The 16,442-nt window shown below is 42.3% G+C and overlaps 2 protein-coding genes across 2 annotated transcripts; one reads left to right on the top strand and one right to left on the bottom strand.

Moving 5' to 3' along the window:
- Window positions 1-273: 273 nt before the first annotated feature.
- Window positions 274-999, top strand: K441DRAFT_671096 (uncharacterized protein; the record flags this gene model as incomplete). The annotated part of the gene is made up of 1 exon (XM_067650375.1): window positions 274-999. A coding segment is annotated over one exon (457 nt), but the record flags the coding sequence as incomplete, so codon positions are not given.
- Window positions 1,000-1,117: 118 nt separating this feature from the next.
- K441DRAFT_648895 (kinase-like protein) lies at window positions 1,118-4,636 on the bottom strand. Its single transcript, XM_067646916.1, has 5 exons — window positions 3,098-4,636; window positions 2,909-3,044; window positions 2,750-2,845; window positions 2,196-2,360; window positions 1,118-2,134 (listed from the first exon to the last, which is right to left on the bottom strand). Exons 1-5 carry the CDS (start codon window positions 4,587-4,589, stop codon window positions 1,456-1,458), a joined length of 2,568 nt encoding a protein of 855 aa, XP_067496763.1. The 5' UTR covers window positions 4,590-4,636; the 3' UTR covers window positions 1,118-1,455.
- Window positions 4,637-16,442: the final 11,806 nt, after the last annotated feature.

Here is a 16,442-nt window from a genome sequence, read left to right as displayed (position 1 = left end):
GCCTCAGATATTAATGGGGGCTTTATTAATCCAAGTGTAGTAATTAGTAAGCTCTGCCTGCCAGCCTGGCAGCGACGAGGACGAATAAACACTCCAAGATTTAATCGCGATAGAAGATTTGTGAGGATCAAAAGCTTCAAATTCAATGGTGTTGTTTTGACATCCGACGCGTCATGCGCGCGATGGTGCGCACGTACCAAATTACTATGGGGCGGGCATATTACAAATGCACGCTAGGACTTAGTTCCACAAGCAACGTAACCGACACCTCCTAATGTACGATTTCGAGCTGTCGAACCACGGCAATCTACCTCCGACGACTCCCTTCCTCCTGTACGGTATAACACTATACGCGCAATCGAACCATATACACCTCGCAGGTGGGAGGCCTGTGATGAGCCTCTCATCCACCCGCCTTCACGCCACCCTACCCGACAGCCTGGATTTACCAAACGCACGGTATTTCTTTCGTCTTCCTCTACACATCTTTTGGCTGGGAGATACAGTAGGGGACCTAGGTTGGGGCCCTAGGACAAGACACCTAGTTTATCCCGCTGTTCCTTTGGGGTGGAAGGTCAGGTCATACAGGAATGGATCATGCTGCAAGCAGGGGGACTACAAGCGACGTGTATACGTATACAGGGCAGGAAGGGCAGGCACACATACGGCAATCCACGGCAATCTACAAACGCACGGAAGCATGGTACGAACGGCAGACAGGGCAAGATAGGCAATCAGGGACTACCGGGTCTCAGCAGTTGACCTAACGGTATTTTTCCTCCCGTTGATGTAGTACGGCGTGCTACCTAGTGGGGTACAGGCTGCATTACCTCTCACGTCTCCCTTGGAGGTTTTTTGTACCTAACTTATCGGTATTCGTCTGCATGGACTCGTAAGAGGACCGCATCAGACATTAAACAAGAATCAATAATAGTGTCATTACTTATCGAGCTAAATTAGCTCTGAAACAAGGGCATAGCCGGAGCGGGTCGGCCACCCTCCCTACTAGCGGTGGCAATATCTAGTGTTAAATTATTTTGATTACTATTAGATATTATAGCTAAGCATGCTTATGCAGCTCAACCTATACTAGCGTTATATTTCATAACATGAAGTTGCTCTAAAGTCTTAACTTTAAGTTTCTATTTGCCACTCCAAGGGCGAAAGATCAGGGTAGCTGAAGGCTTTTTAAATAAGGACCAGCAAGGTATCCTCTGGAAATTACAACAAACATAAAGCAAGAAAGCGAAAAATGGAAGCAAGCATAAGAGGACTAGACTAGAGATGGGCCGCATACCACTAAGCAGTCGGCGAAATAGTATACGGAACCTTTCCTTAATAAATACAACGCCATCATAACGACTGACACACTATACTGCACTGCTGACACCTCTAGAGCCGGGAAGGAAGACAAGAGGGAGCGGTCCGGTCGGCGATTAAGAGCCATATAATGCATCATTCAAATTCATGAGCATCCAGTGTGGGGATCTGTTCCTTAACGTGCAGCTTAGACATTTGTTCCACGCAAGAGGTGATCTTCGCTTCGTTGTCTTTCTTGTCAAGGTAGGCGTTGGTATCTGCTTGCACTTGCCCTAGCTTCTTATGTTCAAAAAGTTGCGTTTCCTGGAGTCCTTGCTCGACGTTAAACCGATGATATATCTGTAATTTGTAAAGGAAATGGTTAGGTATTTCATTATGGGTTTTTTCACAGTCCCTTGCTATAGCCCCAAGGACTTCAACTGCTTTTAGCGGAATTTGCTGTATTGAGATCCAATTTTTAACAGATTCATGGTCTAGTCTTGCAACTTTTGGAAGCCCAGTTCCAAGACTGAGAAAAAAGCCTATTTCTTGGTTGAAATCCATTTCACCGTATGTGTCACCCCATATTGTCCCAGCTTCGGTAAGAATTGCTCGCGATGGATTATTAAATCCTATGCCTGGGTCAATGTATTCAACCGGTATTGGTGATGAGAGTGTCAATGGTATTGGTGGAAAGAACGGCGGTGTAGCGGATGTCGCCATCGCGGCTTGCCAGATCGTACAATCTCCCGAAGGGCTGACTCTACTCTTGTAAGTTCGAAGCTTTGTTGGCGCGGCACTGTTTGCATGGTCTCTTGCTATAGTAAACACGATCCTAAAATGCCATAGTTAATTAGCTAGTCCTATTAACGCTTATGGGTTTTTATTAAACATACGTCTTACACGACTTATCCCCGAGTGGATCGAGCAGCGGAGCATTGATTTTGTCCGTTCCTAGTTTCTTCTCAATTATGGCTTTGATCGCGTTCTCGAGGTCCTTGGCCTTGAACATTTCCCCATCCCCGGAGGTTTGACGACTAACGTAATTCATAAGCAAGTGGCCAGCACAAGCATGTGGCCACCCCACCAAAATCACCAAAAACCCAAAAAATCGTTCTTTAATATTTTAACAACGGCTTAATAATAAATTATAAAATTTTATAATTAGACTCTCGTACTTACTTTAAGACCTCTATTAAAGTTTTAGAGTAATTGGTTTAGCCGTTATTAATATATTACGATTTAGCTTTTAAATTTAAGCCTAATTATTATATCTTAAGAACCACTTAGTAAATTACTTTAAAACTTTAATAGAAGTCTTAAAGTAAGTATAAGAGTCTAATTATAAAATTTTATAATTTATTATTAAGCCGTTGTTGAAATATTAAAGAACGATTTTTTGGTTTTTTGGTGAGGTGGCCACATGCTTGTGCTGGCCACTTGCTTGTGGATTACGTTACTGAACACGCTTATGCTGAGTGAGCAGTATTCATTGATACATTCCTTGACACCCATGCGGAGACGACCAAGCATGAGGGCGATAATCCTGTGTAGTTATTCCGTTAGTATATGGCAAGCTAGCTGCCACGTTCCATTTAAAGCCACTTACCCCCCAGTGCTGGTGCCTCCAATGAGGTCAAAGTGCTGATACGGCTCAATATTTGGCTTTTTCAACTCCTTGCGCAGTCGATGCATTATCCTCTCTAAAATCAGGAGACTAGAAAGTCCGCGGATTCCGCCCCCATCTAAGTGTGTCAGTAAGCGTTATAATTATTTAGACACCTGGGCCCTTCCTTACCGATAGAGAGGATCTTTAGTTGCTTGGGGGTTCCTTCAATGGTGAAATCAGCGACTAACTTGCGGCCATCCTTTTCGGAGAAATTGATCTTTAGTGTCGTCCCCCCCTTAGTGGTTCTTGTGATTTCGCTTATTTGTTTCCAAGGCACACTATATCTCGAGTGAAATATATCGTAGTAAGTTGAATAAATCTTCTGGGCAGTGTCATCGTCGTTGAGATCGACAACAATATCGCACCACCTCTTATAGTTGTGAAAGCCCACAACCAAGCAAAATGTCTCTCCAGCAAACGATTTAAAACGGAGCATCCCAGAGGTACCGCTAACTTCCATTAAAAGGAGATAGCCGCCTTCAAGTTCAGCCCAAGTTCCTCTCTCTTCAACAACATCGAACGTGTCATTTGTTTTATTGACGATTCTCAACTCGATGGTGTACGAGAACCTGCCTTGAAGCTGATCAGGGTTCTCTTGGATTTTGGAATTGGAGCATGGTTGAGTACCATCGGTGCGTTTGATGAGATGTGGAAGACGCTTCTCTCGGCAATTGTCGCAAAATATGATTCGTAGAAAGTGACTGTTGTGGTTACCCAATGAACTCAGCTCTCGAACAAGGCCTTCTGCACTGATTCGCTCCTCTGGCTCAGATACGAACACCTCAAGACACACGCGAATCAACCCTTTCCACACCGCTCCCATAACATGCGCCATAGCATTGATGAGCATACTGCGAAGGTCATCGATAATCTTATGGTATGGCACTCTTCCTAACGGTTCCGCCTTGATAAGGGGGCACACAGCCTCCAGAATCTCGATGAAAACACAGCCAAGGGAGAAGATGTCAGATTTCCTATTTCTCTTCGCTGAGTTCGCAACTTCTGGAGCACAATAACGAAAAGTGAATGCTTGGGATGTGCCAACCGTGGTGGTGCTGTCATGCTGACTGGCGTCAAACGCGATGCCGAAATCCGCGTAGATAACCCGGCCTTGGTGGATAAGGATATTTTGCGGTTTAATATCCTTATGTCGGATTGTTTGCTCGTGAATAAATGCAAGTCCACTAGCAAGGCATCCAAAAGCTCGGTTGAGGATAGCTCTTTGCTCATATGTCAGCGGACGGCCAGAATCCGCTATATCCTGGAGATAACTCGCCAGGTCCCCTCTGTCTGCGACCGGGGTGAGGATCATGCCGAGCTCGCGACCGCAAGTATATGTCGCAAACACCTGAATGATATGCGGATGGGAGGATAATCGCCGTACGATCTGTATCTCATTCTGAACTTCTTCTTTGAATTTTGTAAGATTTGGGCCATGGTATCTCCGGAAGACCTTGTGCGCGAATATTTCACCGGTTGTTGTATTTTGCACCTTCTCAACGAAGGCGCTGCCACCAACACCAAGGCTTTCGAGATGCTTGTAAGGCAGAGAATTGCGATTTGCGATTGTCAAGTCGTCACCTAAGTTAACTACAAGGGAATTTCCCGCTTTCGATTCCATGGTGGTGGAGTAGAAACGGGGTGCAGCTCGCAGGGGTCACGGAAAAGTTGAACGGGGTCACCGATGGGGGTCAGCGAAAGCTGAACGGGGTCACCGATGGTGCGCCGGCAAAAGGTCGGCGGGGTCACACTTTTACCCATACAGAACGCGCATTAGTAGCCATATTTAAATTAAGCAACCATATAAATTAAAATATCTAGGGCATATGCTACGCATACGCACATAAGCACACAGACATACACATATACATATATATACATATGCACATATATATACGCGTATTTACACATATCTCGCCATACTAATAATAAGTAAAAACTATACTGAGGCAAATAAGAGCATAGTAGGATGGTTAAACGGCCTACTAGTTAGTATACATAACTATATACTACGCATATGCTAAGTATACGCAGGTATTCTAGAGTATACCTAACATTAAACACAAAGACGATAGTTCTTAAGATAATATAATCGGCAGGGAAAGTATTAAAGATAAGGAGGATAAAGAGGGTAAGGATAAAGATAGTATATAACAGCGGCTTCTATTTTATATAGGTCTCTCTAAGGTAAGACTATATACAACTTTATATATATACTATATATATACTTAAAATAGCTAGGGCACACTCTAAGACTATATAGCACTTATTAGCTCTAATGGTAAGTATTAAGTTATTATCTAAGAGGTAATAGACTATATTATAATGCCAGAATATCTAGCAAGCAGAAAAAAAGGAATTACACACTTTATCTATAAAGTAATACCTCTACTATTTATAAATGCAGATTAAAAAACTATACGTAAAGTTATTAATCGGTATATATTAAAGGTAAGTAATATATATATAAAGCATATACTGTATTTATACATTTAGTAGATTTAATTCTTATTCCATTAAACTAGTAACCCTAAAATTATATAACTATAACTTCTTAGGGAAAATAATAATTATAATAATTTATTGCTTAACGTCTAATTCGGATCCCTATTGGGCCCACGCGGACTACTCCTTATTTACATATGGGGAGAAAACTCTATTTAAGAAAAATAAGAAAACCCCGTAATCTATCTCCCCGCCTTTTGGGACTCGCCTACTTAGCGCCTACGAGTCGCCTATGGTGCTCTACTACCTTACTATTTAACCTCCTTGGGAACTACTACTACCGTAACAAGCCTACGGACGCGCTAGTATTATAAACTATTACTCTACTACTATAGAGTTACTAGGGGGCACCTGCTGCTCGCCCCCTTACCTTCTATTACCATTTCCCTTACAACCCGGAACTAATTTAGCACATTTTAACTAATAAGCTACTGGGTAACCGCCTTAAGGCCTTTTTATATTAAAAGCAGTGTATTATAGTTCTCTATACCAGCTGCTAAGAGCATTATTTCTTAATTGGTGTATAGGGGGCATAGCAGTATTACGTGTTTTAGTGTCTATCTTAGCTAGCCACATTCGCATCTCGGGCTACCTACTAGGACACCCACCTAGTAAAGCCAATCTTTTAGTCCTATTATTCCTGTTCTTAAGAGTGTTACTATTATATTTTCTACCTTTGTTAGGCCTTCTTAGAGCCCTTAGGTATTTACCCCCTATGGCGTTAACCATGCTATAGCTTAGGTTCGTCTTGCCTAAGTTAGCCTCTATACCTTTAACTCCTATTTACCTCTCCAGCGTTAGTCCAACCAGTATTATATTGTGGTAGATGGTTTCCCAGCGTTCTTATATGTTCTACTTTAGCTCCTTTCTCTATCTTGCTGTTATCTTTACTAACCTCTTACGCGTCTCCCTTCCTCCTCTATATAGGCCTGGGCCCTAAAGCGGCACCATTCTTCTTCTACTTTCTTTACCTGTTTCTCTAATATCTCTTCCCTACTTTAGGGTTATTGGTTTATTCTCCTATGGGGCACCCTAGAATCCCTCTATAGTTTACTTAGGCGTGTCTTAATATACTTTATAACATTAGAGTTGCGTTCATTTTACGTTCTTTATATTACAGCGGCTTTAATATATAACTATAGGGGGGGAATATTAGATTCCTTCTTAAGCAGTGCTATGGCCGTTCGCTTATACCCGCCTATAATACTCTAAAGGCAGGCTGTTTGGACCTTTTGAAGTGGTTTAAGGAGTAATTTTAGGGGGCCCTTTTTAGTTTCTCTAATGGCCCAGATACTAGATCTATATGTTATAGTTAGCCGGATAACTGCTGTATATAGTAGGCGTAACCTCTAGAAGTATAGACCCTATATGGAATTAATAATCCTAAATAAAGTAATAAACTGTGCTTAGCCTTTACGGGCCGCTTGTGCCGCATATACGCTCTATTGGAGCTTGCTATCTACCTATACTCCTAATACCCTTAGGCCCTAAACTGGTTAACCCCTAAAGCCTTAAATGCAAATTATATGCTAGAGATCTGTAGATTAGTTGCGTTTTCTTATAAAATAGATTAACTAGTATTTCTCTAGTAAGAATTGGACTCTATAGCGTTTTGCCTACTCTATATAAGTATTATAGGCTTTCTCTAGTGTTTTGCAGTTCTCTGCGGCTGTTAGCCCGTATATAATTAGGTTTATATCGTTAACAAAGCCTATCCCCTAAGTCGCCCCTTCCTTAAAAGAGTTAAGTAGGTTGCTTATAAAGAAAAGGAAGAGTATAGGCAAGAGGGGTAATCCTTATGGTATTCCTGTTATAACTGCAATAGGGGGGCTCTAGTATCCGCTGAAGACCAGTGATGTTTCTTTCTGGCCTATAAACCCTTAGATAAATTATATAATCCATTCTAGGAAGCCCTTTGCCCTAAGAATATATAGGAGACGCTTATAGGGTATATTGTCGTAGGCACTACTAATGTCTAGGCTAAGCATTAATACTATAAAGTCCTTTCGCATCGCCCATATAGATTTAATGGTGGTAGCGAGTAGCGTAAGTGCTAATAGTGTTAAGCGGTTCTTTCTTGCCCTTATTTAGCTTTATAGTAGTAGGGCGTGTTCCTCTACCGTGTCTACCATGCGTTCCACTATTACCCTTTCTAAGATCTTACTAAGGGTGTTTTCTAAGGCAATAGGGCGGTAGCTTCCTGGGATTAAGTAATCTACTTTGCCTTCTTTTTATAGGATAACTATCGTCATAGATCTTCCGAGTTGCGGGTAGTAGCCTATAGCAAAGCATGCTCTGGCTACATCTGCAAGCCAAGGTGCTATAAATGGCCTATAGGTTTTTAAGGCCTTATTTAGAATCCTATCTAGTCCTAGTGCTATATTATTTAAAAGGCGGCTAATAGTTCTAGCCATTTCCTCTATTATTATATCGCTGTCGACCCGTAGGCGAGTTACTGGTGTTTCGCCCATAATATCACTAAGGTCTACTAGAGCCGGTTAGGGGAAGAACCTTTCTATAAGGATCTTTGCCTTCTTATCGTTGTTGTTTATAGCCTATGATTCTCCTACTCTTCGTAGGGGTAGTAGGTGTAGGTCTTCTACTAGGCGCCCTACCTTTTTCTTTACCTATTTTGCTATATTCTAAAGGCCCTTGTTATAGGGGAGGCTTAGGTTAGAAGTATACTTATTTATAAACCGTCTCCAGTTATTCCTTACTTCTTTTTTTAGGGTATTCTTTAGCTAGTTTCTTATATCTTTATATTATCTCTTATCTTTAGGGTCGTGGCTACTTATATATTTCCTTCTTACTCGTTATTAACTGGTAACCAGAACTGCGTATTATATAGACTATATGTGTCGCGTATAGGGGCCCGGTTTTAAGATCGGGTAGTGCTCTTTTAGCCTATTTTTAATTACTGCTTAGATCCTTTCTAGTCTTCGGTTAATTTCCTTGGGGGTAGTTAATAGGCCTCGCTCGTTTAGTATTAGGTGGATTTCTTCTAGGTCTTAAAATTGTTGTTTAACTGTATTAAGGAAACTGTCTGTCTTAAGCTTCCTTATTACGTATCTTTTTCTATTTAGTTGCGCTTTAGTATCTAGGTCTAGCTATATCTAGATAGGGATATAGTCTAGGGTAAGTGCCTATTCTTCTTTAGGGTTGTACCTTTTAAGTCTCTAATATAGGCCTTCGTCTATAAATATAAGGTTAATTATACTTCTGGCGGTGCCTTGTTACTATATAATTACTCCTAGGGGGGTAGCTAGCTTAAGGCCCTAGATATCTATAGCTCTTAGTAGGCACTCTAACTATTGGTCTGCAGTAATATAAATACCCCCCTACCGCGGGTAGTGGAGGTTTATATCTCCTAATAGGATAGACTCTATACCTTTGGTTTCTAGTAAGCTTATTACCAATATAATATTCTCTATTTATAGGACCCCTTTAACCCTAGGGTTATATATATTAATAATTTGTACCGGTCCCCTATATATTTAGATTATTATAACTATAATGTTTAGGTTGACTGCCTGCTATAACTATAAGGATAGGCTAATAGCCTTGCTAATTATAAAGCACACACGTGTGGCTGCTTTTGGTTTATATAGGAGCTGGAATCCTTAGGGGCAGTATGTTAATTATATAAAGGTATTATAATACGGCTCTTATATAGCAAGGATATAGTATTTCTCTGGGTCTAGACTGTCTAGTAGGGGCCTTATAAGGCGGTGGTTTGTGTTGCCGCAGTTATATTATATAATAGATAGGTAGCGGACCCCTGGCGAGGGTCCTTTGACTCTCCTTCGTTCCTTACTTCTTCTATTTCCACTTTCTCTAGGATATTTAGAGCTTCTATCTCTTGTGTCTATACCCTAGTTACTACTTATTTTATATAGAGCTTTCTATTTTTGTATCTTATGTTCCTGTTAGCGCTTCTATGTCTAAATCTGTTATTATTACTGGTTCTTCCCCTATTCTTACTAGTCGGCTATATGCCCTTTGTGGGTCGGCTGTAAATATTATATTTGCCGCATTAAGTCTAATTCTTAATTATCCTAGTTTTAAGCCTGCTGTCGCTGTTTATAGGGGTCTTCCTACGGGGCGTCCTCTCCCTTGTGTCCCCTATAACCCTTATGTCCCTAATTAGTCTGGTAATATCGCGCGGCGTCGCTTCTAGCCTATTAAGGCTTGGGATGGCTGGCCTAGCCCTCTAGTATTAAAGGTAGGAAACGCTAGGAAGGCACCTGCGTCCCCCTAGCTTATTGCCTATTATTTCCATTTGTATAACCTAGCGTGCAGTTATTCCCGCAGCTGTTAAGCCCTTGCTTTCCATCTCCTGTATTTAATGCAGTCTTCTCTCTTCTACGCCTTATATGTGCTTTAGTGGCAGTTCGCGCATTTTATTTAGTCTTAATTTAAGTAATGTCTTGTATTGTAGGGGCCTGTATAGTAGCCGTAGCATACCTATGCTGCGCATATAGATTGGGTGTGTCCCTATTATATATAGCAATAGTATCGTTCTAGGCGTAGTCTGTGGTTATAGAGCCTTGTGTTGTATATAAGGCCATTTATAATTATTCCTTTTTGGATAAGGAGTTTTTGTATTCCTAGTGTATGTGTGCTAATAATAAGGGAGCTATATATTCGTCCGGCGTCTCCCTGGCGAGTCTTCGGCGACCTTTATATCCTCTTATTATTCTTATTATATGCTTAGTTTACATTTTCCTATTAAAGCTATTGGATTCGGGTGATTTTAAGTCCTAGTATAAGGCGTTCCGTTTGTCTTACTATCTCCTATATAATTGCTATATTATCCGCCTGGCGTCCCTTTTCTACCCTAAGGCTTATAGGAACCGCTGGGACTTTAACTAGGTAATCCTCGCGGAGTACTTTTATGCTAATACGTTCTCCTAGCCTATCCCCTACCCTTATAGCTCGTTCCTTTGCCTGTTAGTCCTTTAAGGTAACTCTAATGTCTCCACTCTTAAGGTATTGGACTATAACAGCATTATGGACCTCTTTACGTATCTTTATAAGGACTTCTATTTCTAATTATCCCCTAAGCCCCTCTACTTATTCTATGTTTAGTTATATTATAATTATATACCCGGTTGTTAACTTAAGGGGGGTAGGTTCCCTATGCTGTAAAAGCGCAGCTATAGCGGCCTAGGTGCGGTTTACTGGTAAGGGGGGGTTATACTTATTTTTAATTTTGCTTAGCTATTGGAGGATTTAATTAAGGGTTTACTAGAGGGGCGCCTAAGGTTCACTGGACTGGCGGAGCCATTCTGCTAGCTATATTAGTTTGTTATGGCTAACGGTTACTTCCCCGCAATTCTAGATACTAGACGCGTCTAATAGGCTTTATATTTTATTAGATGCCTTCTTAATAGAGGTATTTCCGCTTTATGGTGTGGTATTCGCCCGTCTTTATTGTGGAGGGCCATTGCTGGGCGTAGTTCTAGCGGTCGCGCGCGAGTGCGAGCCACCGTCGTTCGACGTGTGCCTCCCCTGCGATGCATGCATCTTAGGGGGATTCTCTGGGTGTTTTTCAGGGTTCTTTTGGTTGGTTTTGGTCTTTTTGGGCCGGGTGCAGCAAGAGCTCCTTTACAAAAATATATGGCGGCGATCGGAAAATAATAATTAGGAAAATGGAAAAGCATTTTATTAAGCGTTTAAATGCAGCGGTATTAGACACTGTAAGTATATATATAAGGATATACTTCGTATATACTCCGCATATAATAGGGTTAAGCTTAAATTAATTAATAACCTCTAAAAGCGTAGTAGTTGTCTATACTAGGTAGTAGAGATTAATAAAAAGCTTAAGGAAAGCATAGAGAAGTAAGTATTATCTATATACGTTAGGCATATACTTATAATATATAGCTACTACTACGGTGTTCTGTAATTATAGCGGTAGTATATTCACCCTAGTATACAAGAACGTATATATAGTAAAAGCAGACTAATAATATTTTTTCGGCATAGAGTACGTATATAGCCCGCGTATGCGCGATATATACTTATTATATATAAGTAGAGTTTATTAGTTGCTCTAGCAGTAGTAATACTAAACTATAGTATACTGCCTAGCCTTTATTATTAACAACTGCCTAGGTAGATATTTAATACCTTTATTTACTACCTTAAATAACCTGATGGCAGGTCAACCTCCATTTTTGGCGGTTTGTGACGCAGATTCTGGCGGTAAATCTGCTAGCCTACCCGCCAATCGCAGGCCCTGTCTAATGGCTGCCTAGTTACTACACTCGGCCAGGGGTCCCTGTAACACACCGTGCTGCATTACGCAGCCTCACTTAAGGCGCCAGGGGTTCGTTTTTTCAGTTTCGCGATTTTGCAATTCTTAAATCTTACTTTTTGACCTCCGTCCACATCCGTGGGGTCTAAAAATGGCGCTTAGCGTTTTCCGCATGGCTTCTCCCTCCGTCCCTCGCCTTTTTAAGAGGCTCTCGTCTCCTCTGCCTTTCTACCCTTGGTTACTTTATTACCCTTATTTCTCCTTATCTCCCCTCTTCCTTCGTTATAGTTATTCTGCTAATTTTTCTAACTCCCTATTCTCTTTAACATTAACGATTTAAATTAATATGGACACCCAACCACTAGAAGACTCCTCTTCTTAGGGCTTAACGCGTAACGACGTTTGGTCCGACGATAAGGTAGGCTATAAGACGGACTTAACAAATTTAACAGATATAGCTAATTCGGCCTGGCTCCTCGTAGATGACGACCATCTACTAGAGTACTATCTTTAACTTATAGAAGACTTTAATAAGACGGAAGATATAAAGGAGGACTATAGCTTTAGTATAACCCGCCTATTAGATCGGATTAAAGAGCAATGGTTCCTGTAAGCTGATTCGCCTCTTATACTCTATCCATTATTAGGAATTTTGACCGTGTGTAGATACTGCCAATACATTAGAAAGGACCCTTAGACGATATACATGACCTTGCGCGCTAGCGATTTATACAGCTTTTTTGATTGGCTGGTACGGCAGACAAGGGGCAAAGGCGGAAGAAGGCGTGGCACGAAACACAAGAGTTCTTTAGGTATATACTGGAAACTCTATTGCCTTGTGTACGAGAGAGCTACTGGCGAGAAGATTAACGGCCAGATAAACCGCGTCATGCATAGGGTATTCAGCTTCCATGGTCTCAGACAAACAGATAGTAGCTAATATTACGTGCTAGGTACTCCACAAACTCGCGAGGAAGCATAAACTAAAGGACGAAGGTCAGGAAAAGCCGTGTATATACGTAGAAGATCTCAAGGAAGTACTGCGGACGAATATATACACAACCGAGAGGCGTTACTCCCATGGTCGGCTTCGCATAGAAATTTAATTGTTTATACAGCTAGCTAGCTTTACAGCAAACCGGCCTCAAGCACTCCTTTAACTTTGCTACTAACATATTAAAGCTACCGTACTAGGGAGGCGGCTCCAATAGAAAGGCTGGCTAAAGAGGAGGTCTGGCCGAAGACAAGGGCTGGCCGAAGACAAAGGCTAGCCGAAGACAAAGGCTACAGTGCCTAACGAAATCGATTTTACCCTTTGAGCGCGCGCACAGTCTAGCCTTCTCGAGTAAGTGTTGTTGTAAGGCTTGCAACATCGAAGACGTAATACTTTAACGTCGTCTAACGCCGTTGGGAGGTGCTTTAGTGGTGCCGAAACAGCGTATGTTTAAGCGAATGCGTTTAATCGAGCGCTTGCTATAGTCAGCGGCGTCAGCCATCTGTACGGCAGAGAGCGTTTTTGAAACTATTATGTCATAGATTATCGCATGCTGCGATGCTGCAAGGTTTGGTGCCATGTTGCGGGCAAAGTGGCATCGGCGAGGTGTTCGATGAACTTTACACGGCAGCCGCCAGTCGAATCACATAATAACAACGTTAAATGGGGGAGTTTGAAATATAGAAGGCATAGAATCGGAATTCCCGGTTCACATTACTTAGTTACCTCATTTTTCATCTCTCAGAGTTATGTGTTGGCCTTCACAGTTTACCTACAGTTTACTGGCACGTGCTTCGACTGGTCAATTGAAGGCGTACGCGACGGGCGCAGAGTCTCGAGGCGGAGTGTATGCGGCGCCTTCAGGTCTTCAGCCTTAAACACACCGCAACGATGCAGCCACGCAGTGCTCAAACAGCGTCGCTCGTTGAAGCGCGGTATTCTAATTCCTACCCGTAATTATCTGATCTTTTCGCGAAATGGATGGCCTGAGCGAAGCTTCCAGCATTATAGCTCTCCTTCAGCTCAACGACGTCAAAGACGCTCCGAAAGAATGTCAGCGGTGCATGACTGAGGCTTCAAACCTACAAAGCCTCCTGATCAATCTTCTGTATCACCTTAACCAGGGAAAGACAGGCGGCCCTTGGTACATAGCGATTCGGGCTCTAAGTCTTGAAAATGGACCTCTCGACCAATATAAGTAAGCTCTTAAATAGCTGCGGTTAAGGGCGGAGATTTAAGACGGCGTACAGGAGGTCAAGAGGCGGCTGTTGTGGAAGTTTAGTAAGGAAGAAGTCGCAAGCATCCTGACGAGGATGGAGCGGCTAAAGAGTCTCGTAAGCATCGCGCTTAAGATGGATTACTTATGAGCACATTAATATTTTAGACGAAGATCTATATCCTTACTCCCTTAAGTAAACTATCTCTAGCGATTAAGAAAGACACCTCATTTGCGCGAGATACCCTATTCTCCCTTTAAACGCACGTTGTTGCGATTTAAGATACGCACAATCTGCAACTGGATACCTAGAAGCTCCAGCAGCACTATACTATTATAACTTGGCTATCGCCGACAGACTTCCTAGCCCTGCAACACGATATTATTACTTGAAGACAGGAAGGCACCGGACAATGGTTTCTAGATTCTCCCGAGTTTAAGAAATGGCTGTAGGGGTCCGATAGGACGCTGTTCTGCCCCGGTATACCTGGAGCTGGCAAGACGATAATAGCGGCGATCGCTATTGACTATCTCTGTAGAACGATAGGGCGCGATGATATTAGAGTTGCCTACTTGTTCTGCAATTATAAAGCGCAAGCTGATTAGAGCGCATTGAGTCTGCTTGCTGCTCTTTTAAAGCAGCTAGTGTAGAGTAGGCTGGACATCGCAGCTCTGGTGGCGTATATGTACGACCACCACTTAAAGCGAAGAAGCAAACCATCTCTCGACGATATATTCGCGGCTTTGTAGTCTATCTGCTCTAATCACGCTACAGTATATATTATAGTAGACGCGTTGGACGAATGCGCGGATAGAAATGGTGCACGCGGCCGACTTATCGATAAACTGCGCGAGCTGCAGGCCAGAATAGACGTACGACTTCTATTTACCTCCCGCTTTATCCCCGACATAACACAGAAATTCCAATTGAATCCTATACTAGAGGTGCGTGCCAGCGAAGAGGACGTGAGGCGCTTTGTTGTAGGTTAGATACCACGTCTGTTGAACTGCATCTAACGCGACGAGGAGCTTAAGCATGCCGTACAGAACAAGATTGTTAAAGCTGTTAATGGCATGTAGGTGCTCTCTACTTATTTATACATATAAGGCATTCTTACTCACAAAACCGCTAGGTTCCTCCTTGCGCGTCTATACGTCGACTCGCTTCTTGATAAAAGGAATAAGTAGAAAGTACTATCCACGGTGGAAAAGCTCTTGAAAGGGTCAGCAGCGCTCGATGAGGCCTATAGCGAGGCGATCAAACGAATAGATGGATAACTAGCTGAAGACCGTTCGCTTGCTAGGCACGCTCTATTCTAGATAACGCATGTATAGAGACTACTTTTAACAAAAGAACTTTGCCAAGCGCTAGCTATCGAGCCCGGCGATAAAACTCTAAATAACGGCAATATTTATGATGTGGAAGATATTATCTCCGTCTGCGCTGGGCTTGTTATACAGTAACGTGGCTCCCGGGGTTTTGCACGAGCCCTAAGTTTTACACAAACTAGTAGACTGCTTCCCTTTTTAAGCTAATGGGTTTCCTAAAGTAGAATATTACCGCATCTGAACTTTAAACATTAAACATTAACTTTTAAATTTATTATTAAACAATAGCTATGCCGTTTAAACCTTATATATTAAATATAAAAGACTACTTATAAGCTGCTTAAATAGCCTAGTAAACTAGCGGCTTTTATTATAGCCTAGAAGCCTGCGTAAAGGCCTATAAAGTCCTTTTTTTTACTATTAGTTGTAAAAAATTAGAAGCTCGCCCAAAGCTAAATATTGTGTATTACCCCCTATTAAAATAATATACCTAACGTAAGTGATAGGGTTATGACGGCGATAGGGTTATAACGGTCGGCTACTACCGCCTTCCTATTTGGGCTTACGGTTTGGAACACCAAAATACTGCCCCCTTTAGCGACCGCGACAGTGGTGTTCACGGCTCGGCTGAGCGCCCGCTCAGTCGCTGAGCCGCACGTGACACATACAACCCCCGTCGACATTCGCGGATGTCCACGGCCGAGCCTGCAGCCAAGCCGTGGACATCTTTGAATGTCTTTACCCCTACTAATTGAGTCGCTGATGCACGCGTACTATTGGCCTATTGGGCCAGCCGTGCGCCCATGTATTTACCCTATGCGGTAAGGTCACTTATCCGCTTATTAAACGGCCGGTAGGTATGCTTTCTCTACCTCTCCTCCCTAGTCTCTATCTGTGTATATATAAAAAATAGAAACCCCCCTAGGGCATAGCTTCTCTAGCAGCGTCCTATCTTAAAAATGGCGTTAATTAGTCGCGTAGAGATTAACGTTGCGAATAATGCCGAACTACGCGCTAACGCGTAGAGTATTCTTACCCTTACGCGTGCCAAGAGGCCTAAAAATATGTTTCTAAATTATAAGCCGAAGTAGAAGAAGTTTAAGGTAGGTAGCTAGATGCTTTATAGAGTAGTATACTTATAGCTAACGCGCGTCTTCCTAGGCCTTTT

Source organism: Cenococcum geophilum, assembly GCF_001692895.1.
Source record: "Cenococcum geophilum 1.58 unplaced genomic scaffold K441scaffold_89, whole genome shotgun sequence".
In the NCBI taxonomy this organism is placed as follows: Eukaryota; Fungi; Ascomycota; class Dothideomycetes; order Gloniales; family Gloniaceae; genus Cenococcum; species Cenococcum geophilum.
The sequence above is the reverse complement of the archived record's forward strand: the minus strand, read 5'-3'. Positions and strand labels throughout refer to the sequence as shown.